Raw genomic sequence first — 16277 nt, forward strand, 5'->3', positions numbered from 1 at the left:
ATAAAACAGGTGGTCTCTAGGCTTAGAGTCAGCTCTGGTGACATGCAGCCACCTGTTACAACAACAGACAAAAATATTTTTTTGATGCCCATCCTTCAAAGTTTCGCAGCAATCCAGCTTTCATGTTTTTCTCTCCTTTTATTTTAGACTCCAGTTCAGACTGGAGTCAAAGAATGTATCTTGCTCAGACCCAGGAATCTGACACGATATCTGAAGGAATAGATGAAGGTGAAACTTCAACAGATTTACTTCCAAAAAAAATTAAGGTAAAATAGAACTGATCATTTTTATTATGGAACAAGAGTGATAGTACCAAAAGCTTAGATTAGCTGCTACTTGATTAGTGAAAAGAGAGGAATTTAGATAAGCTTTAGTGTTGGGTATTTTAATACATTTTTAAATACTTCAGATAAATTATGTGCGGTTTTTGCATGTTAAATTAGGTTAAATACAAGGTTTGTAACTGTAGGCTTAGTTATGAGAAATAGCACTATTGTTAATTATAATTTATTATAGTTATTGCGTGTTGGTGATAACTTAATGATCATATATTACACCATGTTGAAGATTCTATTATTATGGGTGTATAATTATATCTATACTAGAAGAATAAACAAGTGTGTTTATTATAAACAGTAAGGGTATCATGCTTTTAATTACATTAAAAAAACAGCCAACAAGTCTTTTGCAACAAAGCCCTAGCTTAATAGCAAGTTCAAAAAGTGAATTGCAAAGCTCACCTGGAAGTTTCCCAGGACTTTGTTTTTAAATGTGGGTTTTCATCAGCAACCACTTCAAAATTTGAGTATTGATTTGACAGATGAACTTTGGGAATTTTCATTTGAAACTGAAGAAAAATCCATCTAATAAGTTCTGCTGTTTGGCAGATACAGAACTGGGTGACGCTTCTGTCTTTGATATGAGGACGCAGCAATAGCTTCCTCATGCCGATCAAGTCACAAGTACCAGTATTCCAATATGCATGAAATAAGACTATATTATTGTTGTTGGTGGTGGTGGTGTTAGGACTTGGCAGTACTGATTTCTTTTTGTATTTATTGTAGGGTTTGCTGAGAGCAGTCCATCATGAAGGCATACAGGTGCTGTCTCTCACTGAATTTCCATGTGGTGAGAGAGAGATGCCACCTCTTAAGCAAGAGCCAGGGTCTTGGCTTGAGGAACGGAAGGCTTTTCTAAGCACCGTTTCATCTTTGAAAGACCTGATTGCAAAACTGCAGCTTCATAGAGAAGCTGAGGTATAAATAATATAAGATTCTATCTAAATAAAAAATGTATTATAATCTTATAAGGCACATTCACAATTCGGGTTTAAATGCTCTAAATATACTGCTGCAAAGCGAAATATTTCAGAAATATGCAATAAAACTGCCCATCACACTTTCTGGTAATAAATATAACTTGAGTTATAGCTTGCATTTGTTGTTCTGTGCATTGATAGCTTTTTACTGTACAGATTGACCTTTTAAAAGTAATTATATTTTGAAAGCATGTTTCCAGTAGCTGGTAAAGTAGATTTTTTAAATGTTGTTATGTATTGGTGTAGTAGAACTTGGATGATATTAAAAAGATACTGTAGTGAGAAAAGAGGGGAAAATTGTTTAAAATATAACACAATATTAATCATCAATCTGTTAAATCTTATTAAGACTTGCCTGTCTAATTACCTCAGCGAGTATTTTGGATATATGTAGGTAGCTTCTATTACTGCTGCATTTACTTCAGCATGCAAAATGGGGGGGGATTAACTTTATATCATTATAAAGTTAAAGCTTCTTCATGCACAATATCTGCCCCCTACCACATAGCTCTGTGGGAGTCTGGGAACATACATGTAACATCATAAAAATAAAAAGGGTAGCGTGATACAGTAACATAAATAATAACTCCACAGGGCTACGTTTTCAGTTCTAAGAAGCTAAATTGCTTCCATCTAAAACACAGATTGAAGTTTAGCATTTGTGCACGCAGGAGAAATCCTAATGTGTACAATAAATAAATAAATCCATTTGTATGAATAAATGTTATGTAGCTATTAAGAAAAGCTGAATATCCAGTGAAAACGTCCACCTTACAAAAAATGGTAACGGCTGTTCTTGATGTAATCTTTGAATCCTGCTGTTTAAATTGGTTTTCTACCACTGTAGATTTATGCTGAATCTCCGGAAGGCAGCTCAGACTGGCGAGGAGAACTTCTGCAAGCTGTTCACCAGCTTTTTGTGAGGGAACAAAATGTTCTTCTTGCTGCATTTCAAACTGAACTGGCAGAACTGGGCGTAAGAGACGCAGTGACGTTGATGAATCAGTTAGAGCACAGACTACAAGAGCAGGTAATATAAAACATACTTTAGTTAAAGTGTGATTGTCTGCATTAGAGTTTAATTTCTAATGTGTAAATCCATTTAAAAATAGATGTATTACTGGTAGTTTTGACAGTGTAAGGGTGAAAACAAAGACTTGAAAGAAGAGGTGTCTTAAAAAAAAAAACACCTGATGTGGTGCGGGAACAAGATTTTTGGGTGCACAAGCTCTAAAAAAAATAGAGCCTTCAGAGATCAAGTTGAATTAAACACAGTTGTCCTGAGCTTGATTTCATTAAGTTAATTAGAAGGACGTTACACCGTCTAAGAGAAAAGGTAGCTTGTAGATATGAAGTAAGAAGAGGAAGTGATCGGGCTGCTATGGGACAGAGGGAGGTCAGTCGTCTCTTTGGCAACGTGGAAGGATTAGTGAGGAAAATGACAGTTTGCCAGCAAACAGCTAGCTCTTTTGGTTCTATAATGTTGATGTTTAGTAGAGAAATAAAAAAATAACAAGCAGTTCTTCCCAATATTATAACGTTGGCTTAATTATGACTTAATTGAAAATGTTTTGAATATATATGCACTATGAATGTATAAGTAATTGTAATATCCACACCATTAATCTTGTATTAGAATGTGGAGGTTTAAATATGTTTCTAATGCTGATAGGCCACTAACCAGAGAGCAGCAATGGACTATCTTCAAAGCGCAGACAGAAGAAGTTTGCTGATGGAGATTCAAGTGTTACATGCTCAGATGAACAGTAAGAAAAATAATCCAAAGAGAGAACAAGAGATTGATTCAAAAAGCCAAGGTGACTTCTGTGGTAACATATGTCTGTTTCCAAATGCTTTTATGGCAAGGCTTGTGACACTGTAGGTGAAAAAATACTGACCTTCTTTGCTGTCCAATTTTGACATTCATGTTCTGACCATGCGTACCTTTCATCTTTTTCAATCTCATTGGACTAATTTTGCAAAAATTAAGGTCTGCGTTCTTATGACTTGTATCAAATTGAAAGTGATACAAAGTTATTTCAATTGCTAAAAAAATTTGGCTTCTATCTTAAGGTTATTTTCCATGTAAACACTTCAGTGTTTAGGTTCAACAGCTTTGAAAATACCTAAGTTGGATAGTCAGTAAATTATTTTAAAATATCACTCTTATTGGTAGCCTTGTGGTCATTTTCTGTGCTAGGGGAAACTTTACTCAAAGAGACAGTGTTGTTTGTTTACTAAGGAATTTCCATATTAATGGTACTTTCATTAGAAATGCTGGAGTATAATATGCAGCAGAAGCAGTCACAGATACTGGAGATGCAAGTGGAGCTTCGGAGTACAAAGGACAGAGCAGCTGAGCTTCAGGAGCAGCTGAATTCAGAGAGAATGGTGGGTGCTGAGCTGAAGAATGAACTGGCACAAGCCAAACTGGAGCTTGAAACAACACTTAAAGCACAGCACAAGCACTTCAAGGACCTAGAAACCATCAGGTGTGACTTTTAGTGCCAGCCTTTCTGTGTTGACAGTGAAGATGATCTTCCCTGTGTTGTCTCAAATCATAATACTGATTTCATTGAGGGAGCTGATCTCATGAAATGTAAATGCTTCTTTAAAAGCAATTTGTAAATAATCTGTAAAACAGCTGTCAAAAAATAGATTTCTGTTCCATTTGACAGAAAATGTAATTGTATAGATTAAAAAGATCTGATTTATAGTTTGATTTAATGATTTATTAATACCAAATGTCTCTTTAAATTTGGACACATTAGACTACTGTATACAAGCTAATAAATATACTGTATTTATTAAAGGTTTTTCTGCTTCTGAAACTGAACATGGAGGAAAAAATTGCAGAGTTAAGATGACTTTGCAAGTACTTCCATATGAAATTCTGTAACTTCTAAGTGTTGCTTTGGCATGGTTGACAGCAGAGGTACCAGGCCAAATACCTGGCACTCAAGAAAGCCATTCTAGCCTTTACCAGATGGATGTTCCCATGAACAGTATCTTAACGTGCAGCTCACAGATAACAAATTAGAATGAGAGTATAAATTGGTATTACTTTCTAGATGACCTGATAGCCTTTATAGACCATCAGGAGCAAGACTGTTTTGCAAATTGATGGAAAATTGATTTGCATAAAAAAGGAAAATTCAGGGCATGGATTATTTTTTTTTATTCTCCCTTCCTCCCCCAAGATAGATTTATTTTTTATTATTATTTCCTTTGAGACACATGGCAGCAAGATACATTTCCCCTACATTCCTTCAGATTTTGGTCAGTGACTGGATTAAGTGGAATGCTAGCTGTCTGTGAGACACCAAGTAATGAAACAGGGCAGCTACAAAGTCAGCAAGATGGACACACTTTTTGTCATTTTTCAGCTATGCAACTTTTTTTTATTATTTTTTGAGTTACACTTGTTTTTCTAAATAGACTTTTCACTGTTACTCTCCAACACTAGCAGTGTTTTAAGTGTGCAAGATGTAATAAAGTAACTGATGCCACTGTGATAGCATTACAGCCATAATCTAAAGGTTGCCTATTTCTCTTTTAGGACTGAAGTTAAAGAAAAAGCAGCTGAGCTAGATATTCTCAAGGATACCATGGCCAGCGAACAGAGAAAATCGAGAGAGCTACAGTGGGCTTTGGAAAAGGAAAAAGCTAAAATGGAACGCAGTGAGGAAAGAGGAAGAGAAGAGCTTGAGGTATTTGCAATTCCAAATGGTCTGGAACATCAAGGAGCACACTAATATTCTTTTGGTTAACATTTCATCTCAGCTTACTTTTTTGTCCACTGTGTGCTCCCTGTTCTGTCTTCAGCAGCAGTATTATATCATCTCTTGCTGAGGAAAGATGTACAGAAGCTGTGTGGCAAGGAGAGAAAAAGGCAAATTCCATTTGAATCAACAGGAATTTTACAGTTGTGCTTGTCAGGTCCAAGATGAAAAGATTATATTTTGTATAATAGCCCTCAGATATTCAAGGGGACAGGAGACTGCTAACGTAGGTACAGCCAGCCTCCACCACAACATAACTCGTGCAAGATAGTATTTAAGAATATTATTGAAGGAGTTACATTGTTTGTCTCCATTTTAATAGTCAGCAGTTTCACCTAATGAAAACCAAGCTAGGGAGTTTAGTTTAGGACAAAATGCATAAGTAGATTCCATGGTATCTCTGCAGTATCTGATACAGTGAGAGAGAGAGCGGGTACCCTGCTGCAAGTATTAAGACAAACCAATCACTTTAACAGCATAGATTTATTTATTTCTCAAAATCTTAACTTGCAAAATCATTGTCACAGTTTTAGAAAGTAAAAGCAGCTAATTATCTTCAACTTCAGACCTATGGCTGTTTGTACTCATTAAAAAGTATGTGTTACAAATATTTTTCTTTTATGAGAAGATCTGATTTTACAATAAGGGCATCTGTAATGTATTTTAATGTCAGATGTGACTGCAGCATTCAGAGTATTGTCACATTATTGTGAATAGTAAAATCTATTAAAAGCAACATGTGTAGAGGTAGGGTGTTTGCAATTTGTAGAAGATAATGGAAAGTAAAAATAAATGGCTTTAATCAATTCTTTTATTCTGTTTTCTTATGGAAGGATTTAAAATTTTCACTTGAAGATCAAAAACAAAGGAACTTGCAGTTAATTAAACTTTTGGAGCAAGAGAAACAGCTGTCAACTGATCTGCAGCAGAAAATTGAATCCCAAAAAGCACTCAGTGCTGCCCAGCTGTCACGTGAACAAGGCCGTAATTCTGAGTTGCAGGTGCTTCTTGAATCAGAGAAGGTTCGAGCTCTTGAAATAAGCAGTGCCCTAGAAAGGGAAAAAGAGCTATGTGCTCAGCTTCAAAGGGCCGAAGATAAGGGACAAGCTGGAACACCTAATCCATCTGAGGAATTACTTAAAGAGCTACAGAAACAAATGGATGAAAAGCATGACCGTATAGTGGAGTTAGTAAGTGAGATGGAGAAGTACAAACTGGAATCTGTGCAAGTGAGACAGCAAATGGAAAAGGAAAGGCAGATCCAGAGGAAAGCATTGCAAGCAGAACAAGATGCTAACATAATAGCACAGAAGAAACTCCATGAACTGGAATCCAAAGTAGAAGACCTTCAGTGGCAACTTGGAGAAAAGAAGCAAGAAGTTCATAAATTAGGGAATGAAACAAAGAAGTTGCAGGAAATAGTCCAAGAACTACAGAAAAAAGAGCAGGAGAATGAAGGAAGAAAGGAAGCCGAAAGGACGCCAAGCCACAATCCAAACGAGGTACAGTAGGACTAAGAGCAATGTGTAATGCTGAACTGTGCAATTTAGCTTTTAATTCTTTTGTTCAATTAGCATTGTGTGTCACTGTGCCTTTACTCAATCTATAAAACAGCCTACAGATTATAAAATACAGGCTGCAGGGAAAGGGGAAGGGAAAGCACTCCAGTTTTGCTACCTAAAACTATTCACACACATCCTCTGAGAATGAAGCTGCAGTGATGTGTAAGGAGGAGGGTGAGCAGGAGAAATGCATTTGAATGTATACGAGCACTTTGTGTCTCAGTATCGGAGAAGAATATTCCCTGCACCCAGTAGCAGGAATGAGCTATTATTACTACTCAGGAATTCTCCAGGTCAGTACTCTTCATCTTCAGTTCATAAACCGTAAGTGGTCTTTGAAACATTTAAAAGTGATCTCCCAACTCAATAATTAAATGAGTAAGTAATCAAACAAACATATATATCTGTTAGCCAAAAAAAAAACCAAAAGGAAGAAGTGAAGGTGAAAAAATAATTTTTAAATGAATGAAAGTTGGAGCCACTGTTGCCTGTAAATTTTTCTCTCTCATAAAAGGTTTCTAAAACTTCTATTTTTAAATTACTTCTAAAACTCTTCAGAAACTTCACTGTAAGAGGTAAGTGTTGCTGAGTGGGTGATTTGTGGATCATCCCAGAGAGGGTTGGCAGTAGACTTGCCTCTTTGCTGACCATGCTTTTGCCCATCCTGCCATCATTCCATTTTGGCAGCTGTCTGTCTGTGGAACAAGGAAGGAAATTGTTTTCTTCATCTCATTTGGCTACTGTTTATAATCTTCTGAAGTGCTGGAAACTACCCACAGCTGGAGGCAGGATGTTGTATGTATTGATAACTGTGATAGCATCAGCCTTCCTGCTGTGCTCAGTTTACGCACCTTGCTCTTCTGCTCAGAGGTAATTGCCAGCACTGTGGTCAATGAAGAGTCTTTCCTTGGATCAGGCTGGCAGTGGCTGTTGAAGCTTTTTCCACTCCTCAGCAGCAGACAGTGTGATCTGCATTGCAGTTTCAAATAATGGATCTCCTGCTGCTTCCTGTGACATTTGCAACACCCTGCTTTTTTTCATTGGTGCCACACTGTGGTCAGATACTCAAAGCCACGGCTGTAGACTCGTGTTTTCTTGGGAGGGCCAGCAGTTCTTCCATGGCTAGCATCAGGTTATAGTGAGGATGAGGAATGTGTTCAGTGGATTCCTTTGCTTGTGGCAGCATCATGGTTGCCTCTGACTGGGGGCTGACTTTGTGACCATGGTGTGCTTTCCCAGTCCTGTTCCTCTCACTATGAATTAGTCACTGAAACATGTGGGCACAGTTGCCCAAATTACATGCACAACCGGTAAAGGAGCTGCTGGCAGAAGAAACAGAAAGGCTGGCTGGCTTTGTGTCGGCTGAGTTTCTTGGATGGATTCATGCTGTTGCTGTATGATTGCTAGATCTTAAGTCAAGAAAGGCATCATGCTCACTGTACCATTCACAAATCATAGTTCAGTGGTACACTACAACAGTAGTGTAGTCACACTGTACTCCCTTCTGTGTCGGAACAGTTTATTTTCCTCAATTTCTGAGTGTGTTTCAGAATCAAAGTTTTCTGTTTTAAAGCATGCATTTTACATATATACATATATAACAAATACATATTTATATCCAGAATACCTGGGACACGCCCAATGAGAGAACAAGGAATTGGGTTCTCCAGCAAAAAATGGAAGGAGCTGAGACAAATGAATCAACCTACCCCACGCTGATGGGAGGAGGAGATCTCTCTGCTGCTACTGAAATTCTGGAAAATGTCAGACAGAAGCTGCAAAACGCATCTCCAAAGCTGAAGCAGTTGGCTCGGAAAGCTGCCAGCAGGTTAGGCCAGTCTTCAGCTACTCAGTTTTGTTACTAGCAACCAGCAAGATAATATATTGGGTTTTAATCACAATTCATAGACTGCAGGCCTAACTGATTTTGGAGCTGTTGTAATTTCATCATATATGCCATTACTTGAGATATGCTCATGTAAGACAAGATCGCAAAGTATCAAGTGCTGCTCTTAATATTACATGTTTAACTTTGTAAGTTACAGCAGAATTGTCTTTTTTTTTTTTTTTTCTTTGAAAAGTGATACGGTTTATTTGGCTATGGTGTGGGTAGATAATTTTAAAATAATTTAGTAATGAGAGAATTCACTGTGTAAGTGGATTAATATAGAGATTATTGCTATGGATCATCCCCCTTGCTCTTCTCAGACAAAAATTAATCTTTTATGGTCAAGTGAAACTGATCTTGATTCTTATTTTCCTGGGTAACTCTCTCCTTAAGAAAAAAAAAATGGCATGGTAGTAGGTCCTTGGGAAGTTTGAATCTGTTTTTATTTTGGTGTGATTGTGATCTAATATTAAATGTTTATTCTGAAACATTTGGGCAAAGTGGAATGCAGTATATCTTGAAAATACCCTAAGATTTTCCTCCCACAGACTGAAAAAAATTGTGGGAAGCAGAACCGCATTTTTAAATGTGCTTCATGTGGAACATCCATCTCTCCAAATTAGTGGAAACTGCCCTATGCAAATACTTCATAAAATTGAGCCAATTCAATTTAGAGTCACTGCACAGTCCTGAAAACAATGTCAGTAACTCTGCTGCAGTGATTTGGTGAAGTCCCAGTGCGTGTGGGTCAATGGAAAGTCCTGTCAGTCTGGCTGGTGGTGTCAGACTGTACCTGCTGCTGACACTGTCACTTCTGTTTCAGATTACAGTTTGAAACAGCAGATGATCAAGACTTCATTGTGATACAAAATGCTATTGATGGAGTTATTTCAGAGCTGCAAAAACTGCCAGGATTGTCCTGTCTGGAAGAGGTGAGAGTGTAGTGTTGTAACTTTGGTGGGAGAGTTTGCAGAATCCAGCAAGGAGTTGTTAAGTCTGTACTTATCCAGGTCTGTACTTTCTAGAGGGAAATCTGCTCCTGTCAGTGTGCTGATTCGGAGTTGAAGTGTAAAGAAACCTTTTCCTTTTATTTTTTTTCAATTTTAATTACCTTAAAAGTGAATTTTCAACTTTTGAATTAAAACTTTTCCAGTTTAATTATAATTTTTTGAATCTTGTGGCAAAGAAAAGGCATTTGAAGATTGAGACTTGTGCCCCTGTGTAAAAAAACTAAATGAGGCAATCTGGTACAAAGACTTCAGCGATATTTGATTTGAAGTGAACTTGGCTAAGCCCTTACCTGCATTTTAAGCAAGTGTTTTCAACATGACTTGAAAAAAGCTTTGGGGATTTCTTTTCCTCTAAGTTAGATAAATCTAAACATAGTAGAAGAGCTTTGCAAATTGTTACAGCTGGTACAATTGACCTTGCGTGAAACTATTCTTCTGTGTTATACAGGGTAAGCATAGAAGAGAAAGTCCCATTAATTTATAGTTTACATGTACAGGCATGTTTTCTTTTGAGAAGTTATTATGATCTTATTGTCATTATTCTACAAAAGTTTTTCACTGTAAGCCAGGTATTGGCAACTTGGATCTTAATACAAGTTGTGTTTGGTTTTCTTTCTTCCTTCCAGCTGAAGCTGGGGCTGCCACACGGGACTCCGTCTGGCTCATTGACTGAGAGGCTGCTGAGACAGAACGCTGAGCTGACGGGCTTTGTCAGCAGGCTGAGTGAAGAAAAGAATAATTTGAGGAATGCTGTTATGAAACTGGAGGAAGAACTGAGAAGATACCAGCACAGACAACCTTCTGGAGACTACGTATGTCCTCAGTGGCACTGATAATAATGATGTGTATATATAGGCTTAAAAGCATCGTGCTGTGAAATAACCCCAATGCTTTTTGTCCTGGTCACCCAAGGGTGACCTATCTGTCTGTCTCAGCTTCCCTCCAGCAGAGTAAATGGGTGTGAGTTGTTCTTGTCCTGTGGTCAAGGTACATGGACTCTCTCTGTCTACTGGATACGGTGATTTTACCCAGCTTCCTTTTGTTAACTGCTCTTTCCCTTTAAATTCCATGTGCTTCTCTTTTTGATCTGGATTTCATCACTGTGATGAGTAGCAAATAGACCAGATGGCTTCAACATCATGAAGCTGATATGATCCAATGAGGGGATTTTTTTTTTATTTTTTTTTGGGGGGGGGGAACAGTATTTTTCTAGGACATTGATTAGGCTCCTAAACTCACTTACCTAAGGTGTTAGGATGCAAGGGCAGCGTCAAATCCCATCAGTGGGTTGTTTTTCTCTCAGTAATTTTATGAGCTTTCCACCAAACCAATGACTAGAATGACAAAAAAACTGTGTGATTCAAATTTGATTTCCTTCGTCTTCAGTCTTCTAGACACTCATTGGATGTTGGAGTTAATATCGATACTCTTGTTGCCTCTGAGAAGGAAATTTGGAACAGAGAAAAGCTGTCACTGCAGAAATGTTTGAAGCAAGCTGATGCGGAACTCTCCAAGCTGAGAGCAGAGCTCAGGAGCGAAGCTTTCCTCGGAGAACTGGGATCAGATTCTGAAAATGCTGTTTTAAGGGTAAGAAAAATGTGTTGCCCACACAATAACTGCAGCTGCTTTTTTCATTTTGATTTGGGCCTAATTTTCATTGCGTTCACTCTGCTTATTCTAAGTAAACAGGTATTAATTCGGTTTAAGAATTTTCATCCTTGGATACCTGGCTTGTAGTTTTTCTCCCAAAGAATATGTAAGCACCTATGTTATCCTTTTGTGTGTGCTCTATTTCTTGCTTCTCAGGTCATCCTCAAATTATGAAGCTGCATTCAACTAGTGTGTGCAGCAGTACAGTCTTCTCCATGATGCCAAGAAATGCGTAACCACAGTAATGCTGTAGGATTCATGATGTCAAAAGTATTAGAATTGTACTAATTCTCAGAGCTTATGAGGCGTGTTTTTTTTTTTCCTTTTTGCAGAGAATTTATGGCAAATACCTACGAGCAGAGAGCTTCCGGAAGGCTCTCATATATCAGAAAAAATATTTGCTCCTGTTACTAGGCGGATTCCAGGAGTGTGAAGAAGCCACGCTGGCCCTCATTGCACGAATGGGTGGGCAGCCTTCCTACACAGACCTTGAAATCATCACACACCATTCCAAGGGCTTTACAAGATTTCGCTCTGCAGTCAGAGTGTCCGTCGCAATTTCAAGGTAAACTGGAGGAAGTTAGATTTCAAACAGATGTGACTGCAGTTTAATGTATATTTTTCTAGTGCTCTAGTGGAAACAAGAATTTGTCGTGTTCTATCCTCTTTAAATTAGACTTCTTTTGTAGTTGTGACTATAGTAGATACTGTGTAGGGTGACAAGTTGAGCAAAGCATAGGTAAAATCTGTAATAGGAATAAGCAGTCTGCTTGTAGTTGAAAATCGATCTGTATCTGATAATCAATCAAAGATGGAGTGTATTGGATAAAGTTGTCATTAGAAAAAAAAAGACTAGCAATGCTAGCGTATGCATTTATTTACAAAGGTATTTTCTGCAACTTAATTTCCTTTAAAAGTTAAATTCTTACATGTAAGTAAAATACAGATTAATGAACTAATTTTATCCATCTGGGTAGTCCTTCGAATTCACAAGACTTTAGGTCTCAGACTGAGGATGGGTAGGAATAGATGAAGAAGAACAGGTGAAGGTCATTACTACATAGTACTGCCATGTTGCTAGCAGACCTTCTTCACAAGGGTTTGAACCGCCAACTAGTTGTGCTTGCTATTGATCTGGGGCTTGTGTGTAGTAGAAATTCAAGGAACTATTCATATGCCTGTTGTAAGCGAGGCTTTTACTCATGGCGCTCTGCGGTTACAATTTTGGGGATGTGACAGGGCAAAAAGTCTTATTTATTACGATTTTAAAATGCTGATGCCCCATAGTTGAGGTGCTTGAGCCATTTGCTGTCTGCTTGGACTTATGCAGCGCCCCTGGAATCACTGAAATTGCAGAGGTGAAGCTGAAAGCATATTTGGACAAAATATTTTTCTCAGGGATGTATATAAGGATGTTTTCTTCTTGATCCTCTTGATCCTACTTGATATGTTTTTAGATGCCCATCCATTAATTTCGCTTGGTGTTCAAGAAATTCTTATGCCTTCTAGAATACAAGCAGTGGATTATTTTTAGCAGACTACTTTGTCCTGAAGGGTTTTGTTTTGTTTTGTTTTTTAATTTGAAATGCAGGATGAAGTTCCTGGTTCGTCGATGGCAGAGAGTTACGGGTTCTGGTCTACTAATTATCAATAGGGATGTCTTTAGCCAGAACACAGGTAAATCATAGTCCGGTAATGACTGAAAAAATAGTATTCACAAGTCACTGCTTAATGGAGGTGGTTTTTATTTGTATTTTCCTCATGTGGGATGAATGGGGTGCTGTTCCCCCTTCCATTTGCTGCAATTGCTTGGATTAAGCTAATTTTCAGGGTTCTGCCGTGCTCAGCACAGACACTAATCTATTTGCTTTCTCTTCAGTCTTGTTTTGCTCCATTGTGGGTGGGGTTAAAAAAAATAGGGCAGCTTTTTCCAGTGGAGTGTGTTTCCAAAAACAATTTTGGCGATGTCATTGGGTTACTTGTAAGAGACCCACACCGCCAGCTCTGAGAGGGGACGCAGAGGAATCGTAGTAATTACAGCTCCCCTTGCAGCGGTGACAGGGCCTGTTGACCAGGCCTCCCCAGCCTTTTCCTCAGAACAAAAGCCTGTCGTTCTTTTGTTATAGCTTAAAGTTTGGGAAATCTGGTTTTCTCTTTGCTTTTTGGTAGGAGCCAAAGGAGAATCAGAAGCTTCTGTATTAATTCCTGGTTATCTGGATCTGCACTAAAAGCTCATCCTGCTCGGGCTGTGAGGGTTTTCTCATTAGCATCAGTGAGGCTGGGGTTTCACCCCTGGTTTTCTCTGACGCAGTCGAAAAGTGTCTGCATTTGTTAAACACCATTTTTGTGAGAGGCAAACAGAAAAACTCACATTTGAGATCCCAAGTAAAGGGCAAAAAGTGTTACTTTTATCAGTTCTCAAAACATTGCTTTTTATTTTTCTAGGTAATGAATTACGACCCGATTCGTTCTCTGGTGGCGTGGATCCTTATGGAGAACAAAGGCATTCCTACAGATCCAGGTCAGACATGGGGTCTCCTAGTTCTCCTGTGAACTTTCAACATAAGTACGTTTTATTTTAGTTTATTACTTTCTGTTAGTACACTGTTTAACTAAATGAATGCATCAGTGCTTACCGCTAAGGTTTGTGATCTTTGATGCTGTAAGGTTTTAAACTTTTTCTAAGGCTACATAATGAATTACATCTCAGGCCTTCAGGGAGCCTTTGCTCATCACCTGAGCCAGGCCAAAGCTTGCAGGCTTCTGCTGTCTGATTGGTGTCGTAATCTTGGCTCTGGTGGTACGTGACTGGATGGAGCTGCATTTCCCCGCCTCTGTTGAGCCCGGGCCCTGTTGCCGAGCCCGCTCGCTGTGGCTGGGGAGGGTCGTCTGGCCCCTGTGGGCTGGGAGGAGGAATGACCCGCCACCTCAGGGCTACAGCGTGGATGGGAGCTGCTTGGTAGCTCCACTGCCTGTCCTTGGTTAAACCCTTCTGGTTGGCTGTACTAGAGGCATTAGTGAATCAGATGCCACCGAAAACAGGTGTTTTTCACCAAAGGCAAGGTTTTTAGGTGTGCCATCAGCCTTTGATTACTTCATATGGGGTTGTGGGCTCTTGAGCTTTAGGGAATACCAGATTCTTGCCAGTTTGGATCTTTATTTTTATATAAATCACCTCAATATTTGTAATCTTAGTTTGTGGCAACCATAGCAGTTCACGTAGAAAAAATGTTCAACTATTTTAGCCACTTTTGACTTTTGCTTATAGAAAGTAATGAAGAGAGACAGAATCCTGTAAAAATGGCTGTGTCCTTGTTCACACAAGCTTCTTAATAGAAAAGCAAACATGAGTCTACGATGGCTTCTGCTACAGTCTCAGCAGGAATTTGCTGGTCAGTCTTTTTCCCAGAAAAATGCAGCAACAGATCAGGTGCAGTAGAAAGAAATGGCCATGGGGCAGTGGTTTCTCTGGGCAAGGCAGTTTGGTGGCTTGGGCAAGAAACGGCAGAGAGGTTCAATGGGTATGATGTGCCAGCTCCCACAAGAGGGACGTGCAGGCAGTAAGGTGTCCCTACTTACAGTATTTTGCTACATCTGCTGATACTTTGAATTTGCTTTGTAAAACCATGCATGTTCGTCTGCCCCTAGGTTCCACAGTGTGCACACCGATATAAACCCCGTCTCTTTCACCTGCTCTCAGCTGCAGAACTACGATCCTGAAAGAGCTCTAACAGATTACATCCACCGGCTGGAGGCCCTGCAGAGGAGGCTGGGCAGCGTGCAGTCAGGTGAGGGTCAGGCCATCTGCCCTGTGGCTACTGTCTGGCACAAGGCAGGGTTCCACGTTGGAATGTTCCACATTGTATCTCAGAGATACAGCACAAACATCTTTGATTTTAGGCATTTTCAGCCTTAAACAAGAGGCTATTCTGAGCTGTAACAAAAAGCTCATTAAAAAGATAACAGTAAAATTCTTTGAAGAGAGACAGACCAGAGTGCTTTAATTACAGATTTTGAGTTTATTGGTAACACACTAACTTTCCCTGATCTTTACTAAATGTGCAGCGAGTAGTCAGTTAGCATCTTACTAAGATTTTAAGCTAGATGGAGAAAAACATACGCAGGAGATTGAGTGGGAGCACAAGGGCACTTTCTTCTCCTACCACTTTGATTACAGAAGTTACAGCCTTTTTGTCCCACAGATGATGTGGGTTGTTTTTGTGCTATAAAAGGAATGCATCAATAAAATTGTCAGATCAATGGGCTGTACTTTATCAAATTCAATTTTTGCAGTTACTGCATTAAAAGTCTTACTTCAGCATAAAATCCATCATTTGAGGGAGTTTTGTTCTTACGAGATTTCACACTTCTTCATCTAAATAACACGTCATTGGTGAATCCTCATCTGCTCATTCCAAGTAATCGTGACGAAACTCTTTCTCCCTCTTACAGGGTCAACTTCGTACACTCAGTTGCACGTTGGTGCGAGGAGATAATACCACCCTCCGTCACTGGCAGTGGTGTTAAGGGATTGCCTTCTGCAAACCTGTGCTCTTCCTGTGCTGTTGTATGATGTGTATATTGTGGGACCAATATGAACACAGCTGGACAACTGCACGCTGTTCCATCCTGGCACACCCACGCAGACAGTGGTTTGTGTATATAGGCACTTTGTCTTCAAAGAAACAAAAACAAAGAAGAAAAAAAACCCAAAACCAATCCCCCTGCCCCCCATTAAATTACATGTATATTTGTGGAACGCTAATTTAAATGATTAACTTATGAAGTGTGTATTTATCAAAAGGGTGCGAAGATGAAACTTGTGCATTGGTGAAATTGAGCAACATTCAGCAAAGTTTACTTGCACTTTTTCTGGCAAGGCTACTGAAGTTACGACTCGTAATATTTGCTACTGGCAGTGCAGACAGAATATCACTTGTAGAGACCTATTTTTGTAATGGTAGAAGTTTTGAATTTTATGGGTATTTTGTCAAAGTACTGAAATAAAGATGACTTCATGCTTTTAACTGGCCTCAAGAACCCCTCCTTTATTCACACCCTTCCTCC

The 16277-nt window shown here is 39.0% G+C and overlaps 1 protein-coding gene across 9 annotated transcripts in view; it reads left to right on the forward strand.

The window, feature by feature from the left end:
• Positions 1-16237, forward strand: part of AKAP9 (A-kinase anchoring protein 9) — a 120539-nt gene extending 104302 nt beyond the window's left edge. For 8 of the 9 annotated variants that reach the window (XM_014940241.1, XM_014940245.1, XM_014940247.1 and 5 more), the window contains 16 exons: positions 148-266; positions 1065-1256; positions 2166-2348; positions 2991-3135; positions 3591-3810; positions 4878-5028; positions 5934-6602; positions 8285-8490; positions 9374-9482; positions 10187-10372; positions 10947-11147; positions 11543-11775; positions 12802-12887; positions 13656-13776; positions 14859-14998; positions 15663-16237. In XM_014940241.1, coding sequence (XP_014795727.1) covers positions 148-266; positions 1065-1256; positions 2166-2348; positions 2991-3135; positions 3591-3810; positions 4878-5028; positions 5934-6602; positions 8285-8490; positions 9374-9482; positions 10187-10372; positions 10947-11147; positions 11543-11775; positions 12802-12887; positions 13656-13776; positions 14859-14998; positions 15663-15706 — 3005 coding nt within the window. In that variant the 3' untranslated portion in view covers positions 15707-16237. The remainder of the gene's footprint in view (positions 1-147; positions 267-1064; positions 1257-2165; positions 2349-2990; positions 3136-3590; positions 3811-4877; positions 5029-5933; positions 6603-8284; positions 8491-9373; positions 9483-10186; positions 10373-10946; positions 11148-11542; positions 11776-12801; positions 12888-13655; positions 13777-14858; positions 14999-15662) is intronic. The other variant, XM_014940243.1, reaches the window with a different exon arrangement.
• The last annotated feature ends 40 nt before the right edge of the window (positions 16238-16277 follow it).

This window comes from Calidris pugnax, unplaced genomic scaffold, assembly GCF_001431845.1.
Source record: "Calidris pugnax isolate Ruff unplaced genomic scaffold, ASM143184v1 scaffold76, whole genome shotgun sequence".
Classification (NCBI taxonomy): Eukaryota; Metazoa; Chordata; class Aves; order Charadriiformes; family Scolopacidae; genus Calidris; species Calidris pugnax.